Source organism: Somniosus microcephalus, chromosome 5 (genome assembly GCF_052327205.1).
Source record: "Somniosus microcephalus isolate GS21.2 chromosome 5, FLI_Smic_1.0, whole genome shotgun sequence".
Classification (NCBI taxonomy): domain Eukaryota; kingdom Metazoa; phylum Chordata; class Chondrichthyes; order Squaliformes; family Somniosidae; genus Somniosus; species Somniosus microcephalus.
In genome coordinates, this window is record NC_140991.1 from 97,755,587 (window position 1) to 97,779,687 (window position 24,101).

General features: G+C 44.7%; 1 protein-coding gene across 2 annotated transcripts in view; it reads left to right on the top strand.

The window, feature by feature from the left end:
* Window positions 1–24,101, top strand: part of tbc1d5 (TBC1 domain family, member 5) — a 508,566-nt gene that overhangs the window by 437,726 nt on the left and 46,739 nt on the right. For both annotated transcript variants that reach the window (XM_085988017.1, XM_085988016.1), the window contains one exon: window positions 3,877–3,956. In XM_085988017.1, coding sequence (XP_085844143.1) covers window positions 3,877–3,956 — 80 coding nt within the window. The remainder of the gene's footprint in view (window positions 1–3,876; window positions 3,957–24,101) is intronic.

Genomic DNA, 24,101 nt, shown 5'->3' on the forward strand with positions numbered 1-24,101 from the left:
AGGGATATGGAGCAAAGGCGGGTAAATAGAGTTGAGGTACAGATCAGCCATGATCTAATTAAATGGTAGTACAGGCTCAAGGGGCTGAATGGCCTACTTCTGTTCCTATGTTCCTAATTTAATATGTGAACTGATTTGCAATGTTTGTAATGAGGCACAAATGTAAGTTATTGCCTGGGACTTCCATTGGGGTTCTCCGGTGTTAGATCATCAAACCCCCAGATATATGGTGTGAACGGCCATTTACGCCGATTCTCCAGTGGTTCTGTTAATCTCCAAAGCTATGACCGGAGATCGGGAGAAACTGGTGGAAATTCAGGGCCAATATTTATCACTTTACTTGATGTTATGGACCACCTGCGTTAAACTGAAGAATAAAAACTGCTCTGTTCAATCTATTACATTTTCAGTGTCATTCATTGTAAGCTTTAACAATTTCAGTGATGCATAAATGACGTCTGCTATTATATAAATTTCTAGAAAAAAAACATGAATGATAAAAGTGCAAATGCTGGAGAAATTAATGGGACTAAAAGTCAACAAATCCCCTGGACCTGATGGCCCACATCTGAGGGTTCTAAAAGAGGTGGCTGCAGAGATAGTGGGTGCATTGGTTGTGATCTTCCAAAATTCCCTAGATTCTAGAACGGTCCCCATGATTAGAAGGAGCAAATGTAACCCCGCTATTCAAGAAAGGAGGGGGAGAGAAAACAGGGATCTATAGGCCAGTTAGCCTGACATCAGTAGTAGGGAAAATGCTAGAATCTATTATTAGGGACGTTGCACCAGGCATTTGGAAAATCACAGTATGATTAGGTAGAGTCAAAATGGTTTTATGAAAGGGAAATAGTGTTTGGCAAATCTACTAGAGTTTTTTGAGGATGTAACTAGCAGGGTAGATAATGAGGATTCTGTAGATGTAGTGTATTTGGATTTTCAAAAGGCATTCAGTAAGGTGCCAAAAAAGAGGTTGTTACACAAGATTACGGCTCATGGGATTTGGGGTAATATATTAGCTTGGATTGAGGATTGGTTAAAGGACAGAAAACAGGGATAAACGGGTCATGAGGGGACTGAGTGTACTGTATCCAAGTTTGCTGATGATACAAAGCTAGGTGGGAAAGTAAGCTGTGAGGAGGCTGGAAAGGGATATAGACAGGTTAACTGAGTGGGAAAGAAGGTGGCAGATAGAGTATAATGTGGGAACATGTGAAATGGTAGGAAGAATAGAAAAGCAAAATATTTTTTAAAAGGTGAGAGACTGGTAAATGTTGGTATTCAGAGGGATTTGGGTGTCCTTGTACACGAATCACAGAATGTTAACGTGCAAGTACAGCAAGCAATTAGAAAGGCAAATGGTATGTTGGCCTTTATTGCAAAGGGGTTGGAGTATAAGAGTAAGGAAGCCTTGTTGCAATTATATAGGGTTTGGCGAGACCACACCTGAAGTACTGTGTATAGTTTTGGTTTCCTTACCTAAAGAAGGACATACTTGCCTTAGAGGGGGTGCAACAAAGGTTCACTAGATTGATTCCTGGGATGAGAGGGTTGTCCTATGAGGAGAGATTAAGTAGAATGGGCCGATATTCTCTGGAGTTTAGACGAATGAGAGATGATCTCATTGAAACGTATAAAATTCTTGGAGGGTTTGACAGGGTAGATGCTGAGAGAGTATTTCCCCTGACTGGAGAGTATAGAACTCGGAGTCATAGGGCTCGAATTTCATCGGGCCGTTGAGGCGGGATTGGAGGCGTGTGGGGGGTTAAAATCGCGAAATTGGGGGGCACGAACCTATCCCACCCCCAACCCGCCTCCATGCCCGTTTCACAGGAGGCGGGTACCCGACCTGTGCTGGGAGCCGCCTCCCCGAGGTGGGAAGGGGATTAGTGCCAATTAACTGCCTGTTAACAGGTAGTTAACAGGCAATTTTTAGCTTAATCCCTATTTTTATCCCTGAAGTGTGGGCTTCCCGACGGCTCCAAACCACGCCAAGTTGGCGAGGCGGACCGTCGGGCTGAAGGACTTGGAGGGTTCGAGATGTCCTGTGTTCAGGTGAGTGATGGGTGCATGCGTGCAGAGGCAAGTGTGTTTGGTGTGTTTAAAGTGTTTAAAAAAGTTTTACTTACCTTTACAGGCTTCCTTCCTTCAGGTCTCAGGAGTCCCTCATCTCACCGGCACAGAAAGCAGAATGGCCGCGAGCTGTCAAAAGTTGCAGCATTCAGCTTTCTGTTCTGGAGAGATCTCTAAATCAGCCTGAGAGGAAGGAATTAACTTAGAGTACAGATTCTCAGTGTTGACAGCTTCAAAGAGCTGTCAAACGCTGATATTTCATCTGTCAAAAGCTCTTGACAGATGAAATGTCAATCTGTGATGTCACCTGTTGCCGGGTGGCCCTTAATTGGCCTGCTGGGCGGGCTCAACAAGGTCAATCAAGTGAAAATCGAGTGTGTTGGCCACAACTCGATGGAGGCGGGACTACAACCCCAAAAGTTGTAGTCCCACCTCCTACACGCCTCCATTGATAAAATCCAGCCTTTAGTCTCAGGATAAGGGGTTGGCCATTTAGGACTGAGATGAGGAGAAATTTCTTCACTCAAGATTTTTGGAGACTAAGGGAATGGAGGGATATGGGGATAGGGCGGAAAAGTGGAGATTAGGTAGAAGAACAGCCATGATCTTATTAAATGGTGGAGCAGGCTCGAAGGGCCTACTCCTGCTCCTATTTCTTATGCTCTTGAGACTTATTGGTCTGGATTTTGCTAGATCACGGCATCTCGCAGTTAGCTAAACTTGTTGGTGCACGTTTAGGTTTTAAAAAATTTTGCCCACAAAGTTGGTGGAAGTGTGAGCTGATAGCGCAGCGAGGTCAACAGGGCATCTGGGACCTTGGTGAACAATGGAACACAAACCGTGTAGCTCCTTAATTAATGAGATTAAAGGATTGAGAAATAAACAGAGGAAGGACTGAGAAGGACGATGAATTAGACCGGTGAATTCAATGTCAAATCAGGTATAGAAAGAGAAATAATGAGGGAAAGAAAGATTGGCTTAAGAGAGAAAAAAAATGTAACAATTAAAAAAAAAATTGACGTTTTTAAATCGCCTAAAACAATTCACAACCTGAAGGGATGAGACTCCACACTTCTAATTGTTCACTTTCTGGGAAAGAGAGGTTGATTGGCAGTCATTAACAATTATCATATCATTAAAAGTGTATTTACGCTGTTAATTACTAGACTTAACTTTCTGTGGCAAGTTTAATAGGCAATTAATGTGCAAATGCAGAAACTTCATGAAACTCATGGGGAGTTTAAGGGTGAGATGCCGTTTTTGCGAAGCTATCGGTGGAGCGGCACAAATTGTCAAGCAACTTGTGGTAATTCATAATTAAAGGGGTATCTCTTCCTCGCCACAAGTTGCTAGCCGATTTGTGAATTAATAACGGTGTGCGTCGTTCAGACGCCATTATTTTTTCAGCAAAATCTGTGCCAAGATGTATGCCATCTTATTGCAAAATTACTGTGTTTTTTAACACACAGTTTACCTAGATGTTCTGGAGTAGAATGACTTTCAGAAATTATTTTGTTGTCCTTCAAGTGTCCTTTTTTACCCAGAATCTACTGACTAAATAATATATCCCTCGGAGGTTTTGCATGGTTTTATCATACCAGTGTTTCATGCATTCTAAGTAGATACGTTATCAATATTCAGGTGATGTTTGGGTTTTATCTTTAGGCACTGCAGGTACAAAATTATGAAATATTACTGTTCAGATGCACCAACTGCTACATATTTATAAAAGCAGTTACTATTCTAACACAACATTGCATATCTTTTTAAGTAGACCAAATCTGCTTTAAATTATTTTTGGTACAGGCAAAATACAAGATGTGATTCTAAAAGAAAACCTTCAAAAGGAAGATGAAGTCCTGGTATCATTGGCTGGACTTAAACAGGTAGATATAATGCTGCATATTTTTTCTGTCTGACTATAAAGCCAGATACTATTTGTCCTGAATGTGGCTAAAATCCTGTGTAAGTGTTTGCACTGTTTGACTCAGGAAAGAATCAGTGTTGCAATCGTCATCATTCATTAAACCCCCATCAACGGAGACAGAAAACTCACCTAAAAGTCCGGCCCCTTTAAGAACCTTGTGCCCTTGCATGACCATACTTTTCTGTTTAAAACACCTAATTCAGAATATAATACTTTTTTCTTTCCTCCCGTCTTCAGCAGCAATCTTGACTGTTGTTCAAATACCTGGGAAATGTTCATTGTTTTTGTAATTCTATAAAAGTTTTTCAAAAGTTTGGTACAGTTACACTTAGGGGGCGATTTTGCCAGCCCTGGGGAGGCGGGTAAGGAGGCGGGACTGCCGGGAAAATGGCAGAATCTGGGGGCGGGTACCCATCCCGCCCCCAACCCGCCTCCGTGCCATCTTCCCAGGAGGCGGGTACCTGACCAGCGCTGGGAGCCACCTCCCCGAGGCGGGAAGGGGATTAGTGCCAATTTTTTTGAGAATCCCTATTTTCAGCCCTGAAGTGTGGGCTTCCCGACGGCTCCGAACCACGCCAGGGTCAGCGAGGCGGGCCGTCGATCTGCGGGGTTTGGAGAGGTCGAGATGTCCGGTGTGCAGGTGAGTGATGGGTGCAAATGTGGAGAGGTGAGTGTGTGAGGTAAGTCTAAAGTGTTTTAATAAATTTTACTTACCTTTACTTCTTCCTGCAGGCTTCATCCCTTCAGGTCTCGGGAGTCCCGCTTCTCACCGGCACAGAAAGCTGAACTGTCAAAAGCTGCAGCCTTCTGCTTTCTGCTCAGGAGAGATCAAGTGAGCATGAGTGGAAGGGCTCAACTTAGAGGACAGATTGTCGGCGTTTGACACCTTCACAGAGCCGTCAAACGCTGACATTCATCTGTCAAGAGCTTTTGACAGATGAAACGTCACTCGCTGATGTCACCAGTAACTGACTTTCCCTTAATTGGCCTGCTAATCCCACTGGGCGGGCTTAACAAGGTCAATCAAGGGAAAATAGCATGGGTTGGCCACAAGTCGATGTAGGCGGGACTAAAACCCGACAAGTGGGAGTCCCGCCTCCAGAAGCTCCCCATTGAGAAAATCCAGCCGTTAGTTTCCAATACATTGTTTTTTGCACCTCGGTATCAACTTGCCAAAGTCTGCCTAAGATAGATGGGCTCAGTTGACTAATTCATTGTCCCCTTTCAGCCAATGCCAGCTTTTCGGTTTAAGATCTGCGGTAAATGTCTTCAGTCCAGCCTCAAGACTGATATTCAACACCTGCCTACTTTATCTTCTGATGCCATATGTACAGAACTTCTTAGCAGACAATACACCAAATTATAGATAGCCAACCTTTTTTTTGGCACTACTGTAGCATAATCTATGGACATTTAGAAGATAAATGGATGAGGAAGAGAGAAAGATCGACAGCCTTTGCTGTGGGCTCATTCTTTATATGGAGTTTATCATTCACATATGGTCTGGAGCACTGAGGGGAGTGTTTTTGAATGTGGGGGAGTGAAGTGAGTGATTTGGAGGCACGGGGAGAATGGAAATAGTTGAGGTATATCTCTGGGTCTAAGTTGAGGTATATCTCTGGGTCTAAGAGCAGTGAGATGGGGGGAGGTTAGTGTTGGGGAGAGACACTGGGGTCTGCCATTGTTTGTGAAGTGACTGCACTGCAGGAAGGGAGAGACCAAAGATAGCCTAAGGTATGTGTCAAAAGTGGTGGGAGATTCCTACAGTGTGCATGTACTGTGGGCAGGGGTCTTAGAAATCTGAGAAGAGGAGTCCTGAGGTCTTGCAGCATTGATGAAGAAGCAGGCCCAGGAGAATCTGGCCTAATCCACCCCTCCTCTTTGGCCATCGGGTGACACCCCACTGCTTTGCCAGCCCATCAGCCTGAAATTGGTTTCTAAAGTATTCTGCACTACTACTGTAGGTAACACAGTGATATTTTCAGCTGTCTCACTCCTTGGAATTGTGTTTACAGCAAAACCATATGTTCAGTGGATGATTGACAATCCAGATAAACATCATGGATAGGATCAAAGGCTGTACAACCTTACAGTAGAATACGATTCATGCATTACTAATGTTCCAGTGACAGTTACTGCTGTCATGTTTAATAAATATAGTACTATATAAATCTAATAGTACTTTAGATCTGTGCCAAAATGTTCTTCGTGTTGACTCTTTGAATGCATACCCGAAATTGAATATACAAGGTTTGAAAGAATTCCTACTTTCAGAGCCCACAGTGCTTTCAGTATTCTTTTTGGCTCGAGTTATATCTCGATGTATACACTGAAGACTTGCATTCCGATTTGAGGTTACTTCTTTTATAAAGTTCTATTTCTGGCAGCTAGGTTTAAAATTCTACAGTAAGCACAGAACAAAGGAATGCTGAAGAAACTGACATTTTAAACTACTTTTAAATACAGTGCGTTGTGTTTCCTTTTAACTGAGGAACAATGTGATTTGCATGTCTCTATCTAAAACTCCTGGAGAAAAAGTTAGTCCCATCAAAATATCTGGGGTACAACTACTATTTTCCCCACTTTCTAATTCAATTGCTGTTAGAGCCCTCTGACCATTTCAAAAGTATTGAAACCCTCTCCACACTTGCTTCTTGGCACTGGAGCAATTCTGGTAATGCAGTTTTTCACAAGTGAGTGTACAGACTCATCTGTTTCCATCTAAAAGAATTGTACTGGTATGAAGGTAGGGCTTTTCTGCAGTGTAGAAATGGGGGAAAGGCCATATGATCTGAATATAAAATGCATGGAAGGACACCGTCCCTGTGGTTTTCTCCATTGACAGTGGGTGTTGTATCCGTGTGTTAATGGAGACACGGAATGCAGGAGTAAGTTTCACAGGTGTTTACTGAACAAAGTCTGGAGGTGAACTAACAGATACAAGACACTCGACAGGCTTATATAGCCCGAGTGGCCATTACCGGCATTACAGTATACAGGGGCTCTTAAAGGCACATACACCACAATTCCTTCCCTTTTAGACAACCAGTACATAATATTTTAAGTAATCATTAATTAACATATTACAAGAACAATAATCTATACATTTGCTGCAGTTAATCAATTATAAGCCAGCCTCTCTGGAGGCTTCCTGACTCGGTCCGGATAACGCCTCGGTGGTGTAGTAGGTTTTGGTGGTGTAGTAGGTTCTTTTGGCAAGGTCGATTCGGCTTGAATGCCAGTGTCGGGTTCATCTGGTTCCAGTATCACCGGATCGGAGGTAGATACTATGGGTATCTCTACTTCATCATTAGGCGTATAGAGTTGTGGTGTAGGTTGTCCCTTTTTGGATGACTCTATGATCTGGTCAGCATGGCACCTTATTATGCTTTCTCCAATGTCCACGGTATACATCAGTGGTCCTAGTCGTGTGCAAATAGTTCCAGGCTGCCATTTCTCGGTACGGTAGTCCCGGGCTAAAACTTGTTGACCTATCTGGAAGGTTCTAGTTGGCCTTTCATTCATGCCTTGAAATTGCCGGTTCTCCACGTCCCTTCTGATGTTTGGCTTGATCAAATCCAGCCGGCATCTTCGGCTTCTATTGAAGAACATCATGGCGGGAGTTTGGTTTGTAACCACATGTGTTGCATTCCTGTATGCAAACAAGAAGTTATCGACCTTATGCTGAAGTTTTATGTCTTCATTACCCATGGCCTTTATGGCCTTCTTGAAGGTCTGGACAAACCTTTCAGCCAATCCATTGGTGGCGGGATGGTATGGGGCAGACGTGTAGTGCTTAACCCCATTGTTTTTTAAGAACTTCCTGAATTCTTCGGACACAAATTGTGGTCCATTATCAGAACAGATCTGTTCAGGCAGCCCATTCCTGGCAAATATGGTCCTTAATACTGTGATGGGTTTTTCCGTGGTGGTGGAGGACATCTTTATTACCTCCGGCCACTTGGAGTGTGCATCAACCGCGATTAAGAACATTGAGTCCATAAATGGACCAGCAAAGTCGATGTGTACCCTTTGCCATGGAGATGAGGGCCACTCCCATGGATGTAGAGGGGCTTGTGGTGGGGCGTTTTGGACCTTCTGGCATCCTAGGCAGCTCTTGGTCATTTCTTCGATGTCTCCATCGATACCTGGCCACCACACAAACGCTCTGGCTAGGTTCTTCATTTTCACTCCACCCAGATGCCCCTCGTGAAGCTCCTTTAGTACTTTATCCTGGAGTTTGGGTGGAATCACCACTCTGGATCCACACATCAAGGTTCCTCGGCACACTGACAGCTGTTCTCTTCTTTGCGAGAATGCTGGCAACAGTGGTTCGCCATGTGCTGGCCATCCCTTCACCGTTAAATCGTAGACTCGTGAGAGAGTCGGGTCATTCCTTGTTTCCTTTTCAATGGCAGAATTTGTTACTGGTAGACATTCCACTATGGTTGAGTGGAACATCTCCACTGGGTCCACTGTAGGTGCCTCTTCTACCATTGGCAACGGTAGGCGCGATAAACCGTCAGCATTCCCATGATGTTTTGATCCTTTGTATTCTATGTCATATTGGTGTGCCCCTAGGAAAAGGGACCACCTCTGTAGCCTTTGCGCTGTCATAATGGGAACACCCTTTTTAGGGTTGAATATGGAGACGAGGGGTTGATGGTCAGTCAACAAGGTAAATTTTTGTCCGTGTAGGTAATGGTTGAATTTCTTCAGTCCCCATACCAGGCTAAGTGCTTCCCTGTCGATCTGGGCATAGTTACGCTCAGCTGAGTTCAATGAGCGTGACGCAAAAGCTATCGGCCGCTCCGAGCCATCAGGGAATCTATGCGATAATACCGCTCCTACGCCGTAAGGGGATGCATCGCACGCCAGTCTGATTGGCAGTGATGGGTTGTAATGAGCCAAAACTTCCTTGGACGTGATCAAGCCTTTGCATTTATGGAAGGCACGTTTACAGTCTTCGCTCCATTTCCAAATTACTCCCGTTTGTAGCAGTTCGTTAAGAGGGTGCAGAAGAGTTGACAAGTTCGGTAAAAATTTATGATAGTAATTTATCAATCCCAGGAACGACCTTAATTGTGAGACATTTTCAGGTGCTGGGGCTTTTATGACCGCTTCAATTTTTTCAGGTGACTTATGCAACCCTTCCTCGTTAATTATGTGGCCACAATATGATATTTGTTTCTGGAAAAATTCACACTTGGGGCGATTTGTTCGTAGGCCCCGTTCTCTCAACCTAGTGAGCACCTGCTCCAAATTGGCAAGGTGCTCGTTGTCGTTTTCTCCTGTTACAAGGATGTCGTCTAGGTAGCATTGAGTCCCCGGAATCCCTTGGAGGACTTGCTCCATAGCTCTTTGCCAGATAGCTGGAGCTGATGCTACTCCGAAAACCAGTCGATTGTACTGGTACAGGCCTTTGTGTGTATTTATCGTGAGATACTTTTTAGAGGCCTCTTCAACCTCCATCTGTAGATATGCCTGAGCCAAGTCAATTTTGGTGAAACGTTTTCCTCCGGATAGTGAGGCGAAAATATCTTCTATCCTCGGAAGAGGATACTGTACCATGTGAAGGACCGGGTTTACAGTCACCTTGAAGTCCCCACAGATGCGAATTTTTCTCTGTTCTTCAGATTTATCATTATTCAACGTTTTCTTCATGACCGGGACGATGGGTGTTGCCCACTCGCTCCAATCTATCTTGGATAATACGCCTGCCTTTTCCAAATTCTCCAGCTCTGCCTCGACTGCTGGACGAATTACGTATGGCACCGGCCTTGCCTTAAAAAACTTGGGAATTGCCACATCTTCCACTTTTATTGAGGCGGTGACGCCTTTCAAGGTTCCTAGTTCTTGTTGAAACACTTCTTTGGCGTTAGCCAAGATGTCTTTTAATCGTTCAGGTATGACGTCATCATTTTTTTCTTACTGGTCACCATCAGTGCCTGAATGGAGTGCCAGTCTAAACGTATCTTCCTGATCCATTCACGTCCCAACAGCGGTGGACCACCATCTGACAGAACGTATAAATACAACTTCTGTATTTCCTTGCCGTTGTATACAACAGGCACCTTTATTTTCCCTTTTGGGTATACTTTCTGCCCCGTATATGTTTTCAAGATAATGGATGTGTCTTTCAAAGGTATATGCGGAAATAGCTGCTCGTAATCCCGTCGACTTATGACGGTCAGAGCTAATCCTGTATCTAGCTCCATTTTAACTGGGGACCCCGCTATCGTGAGGGTAACCCAAATGGTCTGGTAATTTTCTTTGGCAATTACATTATGTAATTTGAGACAGCTTAGTCTCTTGTTTCCGGAGTCGCTATCGCACTTCTGGTCTTCGGAGCTACTGTCCGTCATCATTTGTACCTTTCTGTACTTTTCCTTATTGATTTTTTTTCCTGTCCGTGGATTTTTTGTGTCCAGATCGGCATACACGTGCAATGTGTCCAACCTTTCCGCATTGCCTGCATGCTTTGTCCTTGAACCAGCAGTCCCTCTGATCATGGGTGGATCTGCCGCAGCGATAACATCTCTCGAAACCCTGTGTCATTTCATGGGTGCCGAAGTCCTGTGGCTTTTGCTGTACCTCTGCAGCTCCTCTTGCGGCTGCTTCATATGATACAGCCATACTGAAAGCCTTGTCCAGTGTTAAATCTTTCTCAGAAAGTAGCCTTTTCTGTGTTCCTTCACTTAGGAGACCGCAGACGAATTTGTCTCGAAGAGAATCTGCCAGTCCTGCCCCGAATTGGCAGTGCTTTGACAGCTTCCTTAATTCGGTGAGGTAATCAGCGTTACTTTCATTCTTGTGCTGATTCCTCTTGAAGAATTTGAATCGTTCCGCTATCAGCAGCGGTGTTGGGTTTACGTGTTCCCGTAGGGTATCAACAATCTCCTTAAAATTCTTGTCCTTTGGTTTGGCTGGAGTGATTAAGTTTTTTAACAGCCCGTATGTCTTTGCGCCCATTAGATTTAGAAGTACTGATGCCTTTTTATTATCTTCTATTTCATTTGCTGTGCAATATACCTCCACTCTTTCCACATATGTGGTCCAATCCTCTATATCGCTATCGAAAGCATTAATATTGCCAGCCTTAGGCATCCTGAAAAAAAAATGGCACCTCCCGCGCTTTCCTTTCTTCCCTGCAGACAAAAAATGGCGCTTCCCACGCTTTCCTGCCGCTGTTGCTGCTGAGAACGCTGTTCTCCGCGGTTTTTATTTACATAGGTTTTTTTTTTCAATCGGTGGAGACTCGTTCCCGCCGGACTCTCTGGGACTTTCCCCTCCCTCTGCTTGGTCCGAACGCCGACCTGCTTTGCAGTGCCGGCTGTCTCCCGAGTGCTCCCCCCCTCTGTCTCTGTTTACCTCCGCCTTCGCTGCTCGGCTCCGCTGCAGAGCCAGCCGATGGAGCCCCAGCCCGCCGCACAGGAAGGACCACTGCAGTACCTGCCACCAGCTCGGCCAGCCGGTGAAACCACAGCCTTTCCCTTATTTCTTTTCTTGTTTTTCTTCGACTTTCGTCTGAGGAATCGATCTCCTTGAGGTGCTACCGAATTGCAGGTAAGTCCGTTTCCAATTCGTCGCCACTGTTGTATCCGTGTGTTAATGGAGACACGGAATGCAGGAGTAGGTTTCACAGGTGTTTACTGAACAAAGTCTGGAGGTGAACTAACAGATACAAGACACTATACAGGCTTATATAGCCCGAGTGGCCATTACCGGCATTACAGTATACAGGGGCTCTTAAAGGCACATACACCACAGTGGGCATGTCCCAAAGTATATGGAGGATAAACTTAAGCTATTAAGGTTCTTGACATTAATCATTTTTTTTTTCATTCACGGGATGTGGGCCTCACTGGCAAGGCCAGCATTTATTGCCCACCCCTAATGGCGGTGGTGGTGGTGGTGAGCTGCCTTCTTGAACTGCTGCAGCCTGTTTGGTGAAGGTACTTCTACAGTGCTGTTGGGGAGGGAGTTCCAGGATTTTGACCCAGCGGCTATGAAGGAACGACGATATATTTCCAAATCATGATGGTGTGTGACTTAGAGGGGAACTTGCAGGTGGTGGTGTTCCCATGCGCCTTCTTCCCTTGTTCTTCTAGGTGGTAGGGGTCGCGGGTTTGGGAGGTGCTGTCAAAGATGCCTTGGTGAGTTGCTGCAATGCATCTTGTAGATGGTACACACTGCAGCCACGGTGAACCGGTGGTGGAGGGAGTGAATGTTTAAGGTGGTGGATGGGATGCCAATCAAGAGGGTTGCTTTGTCCTGGATGGTGTCGAGCTTCTTGAGTATTCTTGGAGCTGCACTCATCCAGGTAAGTCGAGAGTATTCCATCACACTCCTTACTTGTGCCTTGTAGATGGTGGCAAGGCTTTGGGGTGTCAGGAGGTGAGGCACTCACCGCAGGATACCCAGCCTCTGACCTGCTCTTATAGCCCCAGTAATTATGTGGCTGATCCAGTTAAGTTTCTGGTCAGTGGTGACCCCCCAGGATGCTAATGGTTTGAGATTTGGCGATGGTAATGCCCTTGAATATCAAGCGGCAGTAGTTACACTCTCTCTCTCTCGTTGGAGATGGTCATTGCCTGGCACTTGTGTGGCGCAAATGTTACTTGCCACTTATCAACCCAAGCCTGAATGTCGTCCAGGTCTTGCTGCATGCGGGCATGGACTACTTCATTATCTGAGGAGTTGCGAATGAAACTGAACACTGCAATCATCAGCAAACATCCCCACTTCTGACTATTGATGAAGCAGCTGAAGATGGTTGGGCCTAGGACCCTGCCCTGAGGAACTCCTGCAGCGATGTCCTGGGGCTGCGTTTATGACCTTCAATCGCCACAATCATCTTCCTTTATAAAGTCATAGTCATAGAGTTATACAGCACAGAAAGAGGCCCCTTGGCCCATCGTGTCTGCGCCGGCCATCAAGCCCTGTCTATTCTAATCCCATTTTCCAGCACTTGGTCTGTAGCCTTGTATGCTATGGCGTTTCAAGTGCTCATCTAAATGCTTCTTGAATGTTGTGAGGGTTCCTGCCTCTACCACCCTTTCAGGCAGTGAGTTCCAGATTCCATCCTTCCTATAGTGTGGCGACCAGAACTGCACACAGTATTCCAGCTGTGGCCTAACTAGCGTTTTGTACAGCTCCATCATAACCTCCCTACTCTTATATTCTATGCCTCAGCTAATGAAGGCAAGTATCCCATATGCCTTTTTAACCACCTTAGCTACCTGTCCTGCTGCCTTCAAGGATCTATGTACATGCACACCAAGATCCCTCTGATCATCTGTCCTTCGTAGGGTCCTACCATTCATTGTGTATTCCCTTGCCTTGTTAGTCCTCCCAAAATGCATCACCTCACACTTTTCAGGGTTAAATTCCATTTGCCACTGTTCTGCCCATCTGACCAACCCGTCTATATCGTCCTGTAGCCTGAGGCTTCCCTCCTCGCTATTTACCACTCCACCAATTTTCGTGTCATCTGCGAACTTACTGATCATATACATAGATACATAGAAGATAGGAGCAGGAGTAGGCCATTCGGCCCTTCGTGCCTGCTCCGCCATTCAATGAGATCATGGCTGATCCTTTAATTCAGTATCCCGTCCCCGCCTTCTCTCCGTAACCCTTAACCCCTTTTGCCCGTAGAAATATATCTAATTCCCTCTTAAATATATTTAATGAGCTGGCGTACACTGCCCTCTGTGGCAATGAGTTCCACAGGTTCACCACTCTCTGAGTGAAGAAATTCCCCCTCATCTCTGTCCTAAATGGTTTAGCCCTTATCCTTAAATTATGTCCTCTAGTTCTGTTCTCACCCGCCAAGGGAAACATTCCTTCTGCATCCAGTCTGTCTAGACCTGTCAGAATTTTATACACTTCTATGAGGTCCCCTCTCAATCTTCTAAACTCCAGTGTGTACATCCCTAAACTACATAGTCTCTCCTCATAGGTCATTCCCGCCATTCCTGGTATCAGCCTGGTGAATCGCCGCTGCACCCCCTCCATGGCAAGAACATCCTTCCTCAGATGAGGCGACCAAAACTGTACACAGTACTCGAGGTGTGGTCTCACCAGTGCCCTGTACAGCTGCAGCAAGGTATCCCTGTTCCTGTATTCTAACCCTTTTGCTATGAAGGCCAGCATACCGTTTGCCTTCTTGACCGCCTGTTGCACCTGCATGCTCGCCTTCAGTGACTGGTGTACAAGAACACCCAGGTCTCTCTGTACTTCCCCCTCTCCCAATCTATTGCCATTTAAATAATAATTTGCCCTCCCGTTCCTGCACCCAAGGTGGATAACTTCGCACTTGTCCACATTATAGTGCATCTGCCATTTATCCGCCCAATCGCCCAGTCTGTCCAAATCGCTCTGGAGCTTCCTGGTCTCTTCCTCTGAGCCCACCCCCCCTCCTAGTTTAGTGTCGTCTGCAAATTTGGAAATGCTGCATCCGACTCCCTGATCCAGGTCATTAATGTAAATTGTGAACAGCTGGGGGCCCAGGACAGATCCCTGTGGTACCCCACTTGTTACTGCCTGCCATTCAGAAAATGAGCCGTTTATTCCAACTCTCTGTTTTCTATCTGACAGCCAGTTCCCTATCCACGCCAATACTTTCCCCTTTATCCCATGAGCCTCAATTTTCCATGCTAATCTTTTATGTGGGACCTTATCGAAGGCCTTTTGGAAGTCCAGGTACACCACATCTACTGGCTCTCCCCCATCTATTCTACCAGTTACTCCCTCAAAAAATTCCAATAGATTAGTCAAGCACGATTTACCCTTTGTAAATCCATGTTGACTCTGTCCTATCCTGTCCCCATTTGCTAAGTGCTCCGCTATTTCATCCTTAATGATGGACTCCAGCATTTTGCCCACAACTGATGTAAGGCTTACAGGTCTGTAATTACCTGCTTTTTCCCTACCCCCCTTTTTGAATAGTGGGGTAACGTTAGCTACCCTCCAATCCATGGGCACTGTTCCCGAGTCTAATGAATTCTGAAAAATCATCCTTAGTGCATCCGCTATCTCTAGGGCCACCTCCTTCAGTACCCTAGGATGCATGTTATCAGGCCCTGGGGATTTGTCCACCTTCAATCCCTTTAGCTTCCTTAACACCATATCCTTAGAGATATTGATTTGCGTCAGTTCCTCCTTTGCCAATGTCCCTATTTTTCCCGATATCCCAGGGAGGTTTTTTGTGTCTTCCTTCGTAAAGACTGACCCAAAGTATGCATTTAGTTGATCTGCCATTTCCTTATTTCCCATTATATATTCCCCCGTATCTGACTGCAATGGACCAACTTTGGTTTTCACCAGTCTTTTCCTTTTGATATACTTATAAAAGCTTTTGGAGTTAGTTTTTATATTTTCCGCCAGCTTGTTTTCGTAAGCTATTTTGCCCCTCTTGATTATGCCCTTTGCCCTCCTTTGCTCTATCTTAAACTGTTCCCAATCTTCCGCTCTGGCGCTTTTTTTGGCTATTTTATACGCCCTATCTTTGGATTTTATGCTGTCTCTAATTTCCCCTGTTATCCACGGTTGAGTCACCTTTTTAGATTTCCTTTTATGCCAGATTGGTATAAACAATTTTTGCAATTTTGTCATTCTATCTTTAAATGTTTGCCATTGTTTATCTACCTCCAGTCCTCCCAGGAACGTTGTCCAATCAGACCTACTCAGTTCCCGTCTCATGGCATCATAATTCCCCTTGTTTAAATTCAGGACCTTAGTCTCTGAGTCAATTTCTTCGCTCTCCATTTCGAGTGAGAAATCGATCATGTTATGATCGCTCTGACCCAAGGGTCCCCGTACAACAAGATTACTGATTAGTCCCTTCTCATTGCACAGTACCCAGTCCAATATAGCCTGTTCCCGAGTTGGTTCCTCGACATATTGATCCAGATAACCATCCCTTAAACACTCAAGGAATTCCTCCTCCTCATTATTTTTACTGATTAGGCTAGTCCAATCTATATGTAAGTTAAAGTCACCTATGATGACAGCTGTGCTCTTATTGCACGCTTCTCTAATTTCCCTCGTGATGCCCTCCCTAACCTCTATTTTACTATTTGGAGGCCTATATACCACTCCTATTAATGTTTTTCGCCCCTCGCTATTTCTTAGCTCCACCCATATAGATTCTGTATTAACTGAGTTAATATCCTTCCTTTCAATTGCATTTATCCCCTTTTTTACTAGCAATGCTACCCCTCCTCCCTTTCTTTTTTGTCGATCCTTCCTAAATACTGAATACCCCTGTATGTTAAGCTCCCAGCCCTGCTCACCCTGCAACCATGTTTCCGTAATCCCAATTAGATCATAATTATTAACCTCTATTTCCACAGCTAATTCATCTACCTTGTTCCTGATGCTTCTCGCATTAAGGTATAAAACCCTCAGGCTTTTTTTATGCTCACATTTTTTATGAATTAGTTTGGCCCTTTGTTTTTTGTTCCTCACCCTTTTACCATTTATTTCTGTCTGCCTTTCACTTTCCTCTATTTCACTACATAGGTTTCTAGCCCCCTGCCATACTAGTTTAAATGCTCCCGAACTGCTTTATCAAAAATTACCCCGAGAACATCAGTTCCATCTCTGCACAGGTGTAGACCGTCCCTTTTGTATAGGTCACACCTACCACAAAACTGGTTCCAATGCCTCAAAAATTTAAAACCCTCCCTCTTACACCACTGCTCAAGCCACGTATTTAGCCTAACTATCCTGTTCTCTGTACTCTTACTAGCACGTGGCACTGGTAGTAATCCAGAGATTACTACCTTCGAGGTCCTACTTTTTAGCTTGGCTCCTAACTCCCTAAATTCTACTTGTAGGACCTCTTCCCTTTTTTTAGCTACGTCGTTGGTACCAACATGTATCACGACAACTGGCTGTTCCCCCTCCCCCTCCAGAATGTTCTGCACCCGCGCCGAGACATCCTTGACCCTTGCACCAGGGAGGCAACATACCATCCTGGAGTCTCGGTCGCGACCACAGAAACCCCTATCTATTCCCCTTACAATCGAATCCCCTATTACTATAGCCCTGCCACTCTTTTTCCCTCCCTTCTTTGCAACAGAGCCAGTCATGGTGCCATGAGCCTGGCTGCTGGTGCCTTCCCCCGATGTGTCACCCCCCCCGACAACAGTACCTAAGGCGGTGAACCTGTTGCTAAGGGAGACAACCCCAGGGGATTTCTGCACTACCTTCCTGCCCTTGCTCTGCCTTTTGGTCACCCATGTACTGTCTACGCTGGCCTTAACCTGCGGTGTGACCAACTCACTAAATGTGCTATCCACACCCCTCTCAGAATCGTGGATGCTCCAAAGTGAGTCCATCTGCAGCTCAAGGGCCGTCATGCGGTCCCACATGAGCTGCAGCTGGACACACTTCCCGCACACATAGTCGTCAGGGACACAGGAAGCGTCCCTGATTTCCCACATGTTACAGGAGGAGCATGACACAGGTCCGAGCTCTACTGCCATGACTTAACCCTTATATTACTTTTTAATTTTCTAGTTTTAGTTTATTTATCGACTTTTGTTTTCCCGAAGCTTACTTAGACCAATGTATACTGTACTCCTCTTATTCCTTTTTAAACTAACCAAATCCCACTAGTTTTGGTTTTACTTTCTAGGAAGGTTTGAGGAAAGTACTTACCAGTTTGTCTTACCTCCCTGGTCTTTCGCTGACTTCCCGGTCTTGTGTCCCCTTGGTCCTACGCCGACTTCCCGCTCCTCCCGGTTCCTGCCCTGCTGAAAAGAAACTGAGACCAAAAAATTTGTGACCTCTGTTTTTAGACAGCTGCTAAAAGACTACTAGGTTAGAGGAGGAGGGCGGGTGGGGGTTCCTACTCTGTACGAACTCGGGTTCTGTACGAACTAAGCCACCACCCTCCTTAAATACCTTTCACCTGGGTGCTTCCCACCAGGTCCGCTTCTGAAAAAAAAGCTCAAGAGCTTTACTTCCGCCTCAGCTGTTTTTTAAATGGCCCCGAGTCTCGCCGACTGCTGCCTCTCCGCTCCGCTCCCGTATTGAAAAAAGAGAAATACTCACCAACCAATCACCTACCTGCTCCTTGGTGACGTCACACACTGATTATTTTTTACCTCTCTCCCCGCTGCTGAGTTGGTGGGCCTCGCTGCTCTCCGGGTTTTATACCGGGCTCCGACTCACTGCTCCCGCTGGTCCCGACTGGTCTCGGGCCTCGCTGCTCTCCGGGTTTTATACCGGGCTCCGACTCACTGCTCCCGCTGGTCCCGACTGGTCTCGGGCCTCGCTGCTCTCCGGGTTTTATACCGGGCTCCGACTCACTGCTCCCGCTGGTCCCGACTGGTCTCGGGCCTCGCTGCTCTCCGGGTTTTATATCGGGCTCCGACTCACTGCTCCCGCTGGTCCCGACTGGTCTCGGGCCTCGCTGCTCTCCGGGTTTTATACCGGGCTCCGACTCACTGCTCCCGCTGGTCCCGACTGGTCTCGGGCCTCGCTGCTCTCCGGGTTTTATACCGGGCTCCGACTCACTGCTCCCGCTGGTCCCGACTGGTCTCGGGCCTCGCTGCTCTCCGGGTTTTATACCGGGCTCCGACTCACTGCTCCCGCTGGTCCCGACTGGTCTCGGGCCTCGCTGCTCTCCGGGTTTTATACCGGGCTCCGACTCACTGCTCCCGCTGGTCCCGACTGGTCTCGGGCCTCGCTGCTCTCCGGGTTTTATACCGGGCTCCGACTCACTGCTCCCGCTGGTCCCGACTCCTACATTCATATCTAAATCATTAATGTACGCTACAAACAGCAAAGGACCCAGCACCGATCCCTGCGGTACACCACTGGACACAGGCTTCCAGTCACAAAAACAACCTTCGACCATCACCCTCTGCCTCCTGCCGCTAAGCCAATTTTGGATCCAATGTGCAAAATTGCCCTGGATCCCATGGGCTCTTACCTTCTTGACCAGTCTCCCATGTGGGACTTTGTCAAAAGCCTTACTGAAGTCCATGTAGACTACATCAACTGCACTACCCTCATCCTCAGACCTAGTCACCCCCTCAAAAAATTCAATCAAATTGGTCAGACATGATTGCCCCCTGACAAAGCCATGCTGACTATCCCTGATTAATCCCTGCCTCTCCAAATGGAGTCTAATTCTGTCCCTCAGATTTTTTTCCAATAATTTCCCTACCACTGATGTTAGGCTCACTGGCCTGTAATTCCCTGGTTTATCCCTACTACCCTTCTTGAACAATGGTACTATGTTAGCTGTTTTCCAGTCCTCTGGCACCTCCCCTGTGGCCAGAGAGGTTCTGAAAATTTCTGTCAGAGCTCCTGCAATCTCCTCCCTTGCCTCACACAGCAGCCCAGGATACATCCCGTCAAGGCCTGGGGATTTATCCACTTTTAAGCCCACTAAAACCGCTAGCACCTCCTCCCTCTCAATACTAATTTGTTCAAGTATATCACAATCCCCTTGCCTGATTTCTATGCCTACATCGTCCTTCTCCATAGTGAACACAGATGCAAAATATTGATTTAAAACCTCACCTACATCTTCCGGCTCTACACACAGATTGCCACTTTGGTCCCTAATGGGCCCTACCTTTTCCCCTGGTTATCCTCTTGCCCTTAATATACTTATAAAACACCTTGGGATTTTTCCTTTATTTTGCCCGCCAGTGTTTTTTCATGCCCCCTCTTTGCTCTCCTAATTTCTTTTTTAAGTACCCCCTGCACTTTCTGTACTCCTCTAGGGCTTCCACTGTTTTTTGTCCTTTGTATCTGCCAAAAGCCTCCCTTCTTTTCCTAATCCATTCTTGTATATCCCTTGACATCCAAGATTCCCTGGGTTTGTTGGTCCCACCCTTGACCTTTACGGGAACATGTTGGCGTTGTACTCTTTCTATTTCCTTTCTGAAAGACTCCCACTGCTCTGATGTGGATTTTCCTACAAGTAGCTGATCCCAGTCCACTTTGGCCAGATCCTGCCTTATCGTATTAAAATCAGCCTTCCCCCAATTTAGAACCTTTATTTCTGGTCCATCTTTGTCCTTTTCCGTGACTACCTTAAATCTCACCGAATTATGGTCACTGTCAGCAAAATGCTCTCCTACTGACACTTCTACCACTTGCCCGGCTACATTTCCTAGAATTAGGTCCAGTACCGCCTCCTCTCTTGTAGGACTTTCTATATGCTGGCTCAAAAAGCTCTCCTGGATGCACTTTAAAAATTCCACACCCTCTAAGCCTTTCACACTCTGACTATCCCAGTTAATATTGGGGAAGTTGAAATCCCCTACTATTATTACCCTATTATTTCTACACTTCTCTGAGATTTGCCTACATACCTTTGTGCTAGGTATGACTCCAGCCACTGGAGAGTTTTCCCCCTGATTCCCATTGACTTGTTTTACTAGGGTTCCTTGATGCCACATTCTGTCAAATGCTGCCTTGATGTCAAGGGCAGTCACTCTCATCTCACCTCTTGAATTCAGCTCTTTTGTCCATGTTTGGACCAAGGCTGTAATGAGGTCTGGAGCCGCACAGTCTTGGCGGAACCCAAACTGAGCATTGATGAGCAGGTTATTGATGAGTAAGTGCCGCTTGATAGCACTGTCGATGACACCTTCCATCACTTTGCTGATGATTGAGAGTAGGCAGTTGGACCGGATTGGATTTTTCTCAGGTAATTTATGCACTCCACGAGTTCTACATTGCTATAGTTTTCTGTGTTGTGTACTGCTGGTCTTTGTTTATCTACTTTTCCCATTCAACCTTTTAAGGTATCACATTATTTATCATGTGTGTGTATCAAATGTAATGTAATTCATTCTGTATTTCTGTTCCTTTTGAATGTGATGACTACACACACATACCATCCTACTTACTTCTACTTTTGTGTGGAAGCTTTTGAAGAATAGTTGACAGATGGCTGAGCGATAATAATTAATGCCACAAAGCATCGTTTTTCACTGCTGTAAATGTAATATTTATTTCCAGTTATTCCTTCTGCCACTAGATTCAGCCAAGAAGATCTTGTTCCTAATGAATCGCTGATTGTCTGGACCTGACAAACAGATTTTTTTGGAATAGTATGTGTTAGTAAATTAATTTCATAGCATTAGAATGAATTGCTGATACCTGTTCAAAGCTTAAAAGAAAGAATTTGCTCCCATTTAGTTTACTGAATTGAATGTGTGTATTTGTGACACTAGTGTTGAACATGAAGCAAACAAGGTAATATTCCATTTGCCGTTCAGGACTATGTATATGTAAACTACTACAAGTTTTTTTAAAGTATTTGTAGTCACTCAGATGAAGTAAACTTTTATTGCAACAAAATGATGTGTGAACAAAGGCTGTTTTTCTCCAATTTTAAACTGTCCCTTCTAAAGGAACAGGCACATCTGGATTTTTTTCCAGTTCAATATCATCCCAATATGGATCATCTTGGATTGTATCTTTGAATTTGATGCTTATGTATATTTAGTGTTAATAATGCAGTGTGTTACAATTACAGCAGTGGGCCTATAATTGCATAGACTTCATAGCTATTTATTATACAGTGGCACATCTGCACCCATTAGTGTGATGACAAAGTATTAATCACAACAGATGAAGTAGTTTGCAATCTGCTTTAAAAGTAGTGTACTTTAATCACTAGCAAGGTCATTCTTGTTTTTTACTTGTACAATTGCCGGCAAAACATGGCTGAGTTTTGTTATATCAATAACAATTCCGTTACACTTGGAAGGTAATTTGAAACAAAATGAAGTCTATTTTTAGCCCATTACTCTTACTAGATTATTGTTCACTCACCAAAGAAAGCTGGATTACACAAGAGAATGAAAACTGCATACAGATTGTCGCACAGGGGCAGCTAAACATAATGGGCCAGAAATTTGGGTTGGAGGCTTCCCGCGGGTGCAAGCCCCTGACCTGCACTTACCTAGCACGCCGGTCGTTGTGCTGTGGGCCCGTGTGGGATTCCGATCCTGGGCCTCCTCCAACTGCCGGCGTGCAGTGCTTGCGTATCCCAGGGGCGCAGTTAGTTCGAAGCATCCCCTGGGATCACGTGGGCTATGGAGAGCCAATCGTAGCAGGGAATCTCTATTCATAGATTTGACAGGAAGACCTGTCAAATCTATGAAATAGAGATCGGCCCCAAAACATAACTAAAACTTCAAATACATTTTTTTTTTAAATCACATTTTTAAAATAACTATAAATTACATAAAATAACTATTTTAAACTAATTTAAATTTGAAAAAATTAATTACAGTTTTTAACGGGGCTAAAAATAAACTTACCTTTCTTTAAAGTATTTTTAAAATAATAAACCTGTAGAAAAAATGTTTTAATTTTACTTAATTCACCACTTACCTTGTTAAAAGCAGGCCTTGCGACTGCTTTTTAAAAGCGTAGCTGCTGGAGACTTGCCCTCTGGAGAAACCTGCAAAAAAAACGGAAGTTCCAGGCGTACGCGCTGCCTCTCCGGCGCACACGTTCGACCTGTGAACCCCTTCTTTCAAGGGAACGGAAGTTCCGGTTTCATGTGCAGTGCATGCACGAAACCGGCACTTTCGTTGGCCCTACGCGCGAGTACCCAGCGCGTACTCACCCGTGGGGACCCGAATTTAGGGCCCATGAACTGAAGAAGTGTTTAATCAAAGTTCTAGAGCCATATATTTCCAAAGACATTCAGGGCAATTGGTAGCATTGTGTTGCATAAGTTCATAGCATGAGGAAACTATAAGAAAGAAATAAGGGAGGAATAAATATCTTACTACAATGGTCAGTACTAGAAAATATATATATAAAAACTTGCAGTAACTTATTTTATTTGGCTAAACAGTTTGTTTTGTTTCAAGTATTTTATTGTGTTGGTTTTAATTCTTTTAATGTTACAGCGATTCAAACATGGGTAGCTTCAGGAATAGTTAGTTAGTTGTATTTAGATTGCATCAGTGCTGGAACCCACTTGGAAATACTAACAAGGTATATGTGATAAAACACAGAGGAGATTGGGTGAGAGATGAGAAAGAAAGACAGACACATGGGAAATGGGGAGACCTGGTGGCTGTCCATTACATAGTCAGCAGAGAGCAGTAAATAAAAATATATAATTTCTATAATAAACTCCTGTGTGCCTTACCTTGTAACAGTGAGCTGGAAAGGAAATTAAATAAAATACTACAGCTCACACCAGATACTATCTCCATGTGCAGCTGAAGGGGATATAGAGAACCAAATCTTATAACTAAGAAAAATACCAAGACATCACAAAATACTGCAAGTTGAGAGTTTTGTTAATTCTAGGTTCAAAAATGGAAAATAAAATTATATATGTACAATAACTAAATGTGGAAACCAAGATTTGTTTAAAAAGAAGCTCTGGTTTATAATTCCAAAAACCTTTTGCATGTAGTAGATTTGATGTTATTAAAAGACAAAGTCCAGTGGGGAAGAGAAAAGGGAGGTTAGAAGGGCAAAAAGGAAAATTAAAAAAGGCTAGCAGATAATATAAAAGGAAATAATAAGGCTTTTATCAGCATATAAAAAGTAAAGTAGATGAAGAACTGAGTCCAATTTTGGAGGATAAAGTTATGGAGGAGATACTGGGCCAGATTTTGCTTTTGCAAGGCATCTAATGGTGTCTGCTGTTTGTTAGACATGCCCCTGCATCCTTCAGCTGAAAAAAAAATTGCCCACAAAGTTGTTGAAAGTGTGAGCTGATAAAGGCACAATGAAAGAAACAGGGCATCTTGGGCCTGAGAGAAGAGGGCAACCAACAGGGTATCTCCTTAACTAATGAGATTTAAGGATTCGGAAATAAATACAGGAAGGACTGAGGAGGAGGATGAATTAAAGGGGGTGAATTCAATGGGCCAGATTTTGCTATCGAAATAACAGTGAGACTAATGGTGCTCGCCTTTATTTATGTGGATGTGGTGTATTTGGATTTCCAGAAGGCATTCGATAAGGTGCCACACAATAGGTTACTGCACAAGATAAGAGCTCACGGGGTTGGGGATAATATATTAGCTAATTAACAGGAAACAGAGTCGGGATAAATGGGTCATTTTCCGGTTGGAAAACAGTAACT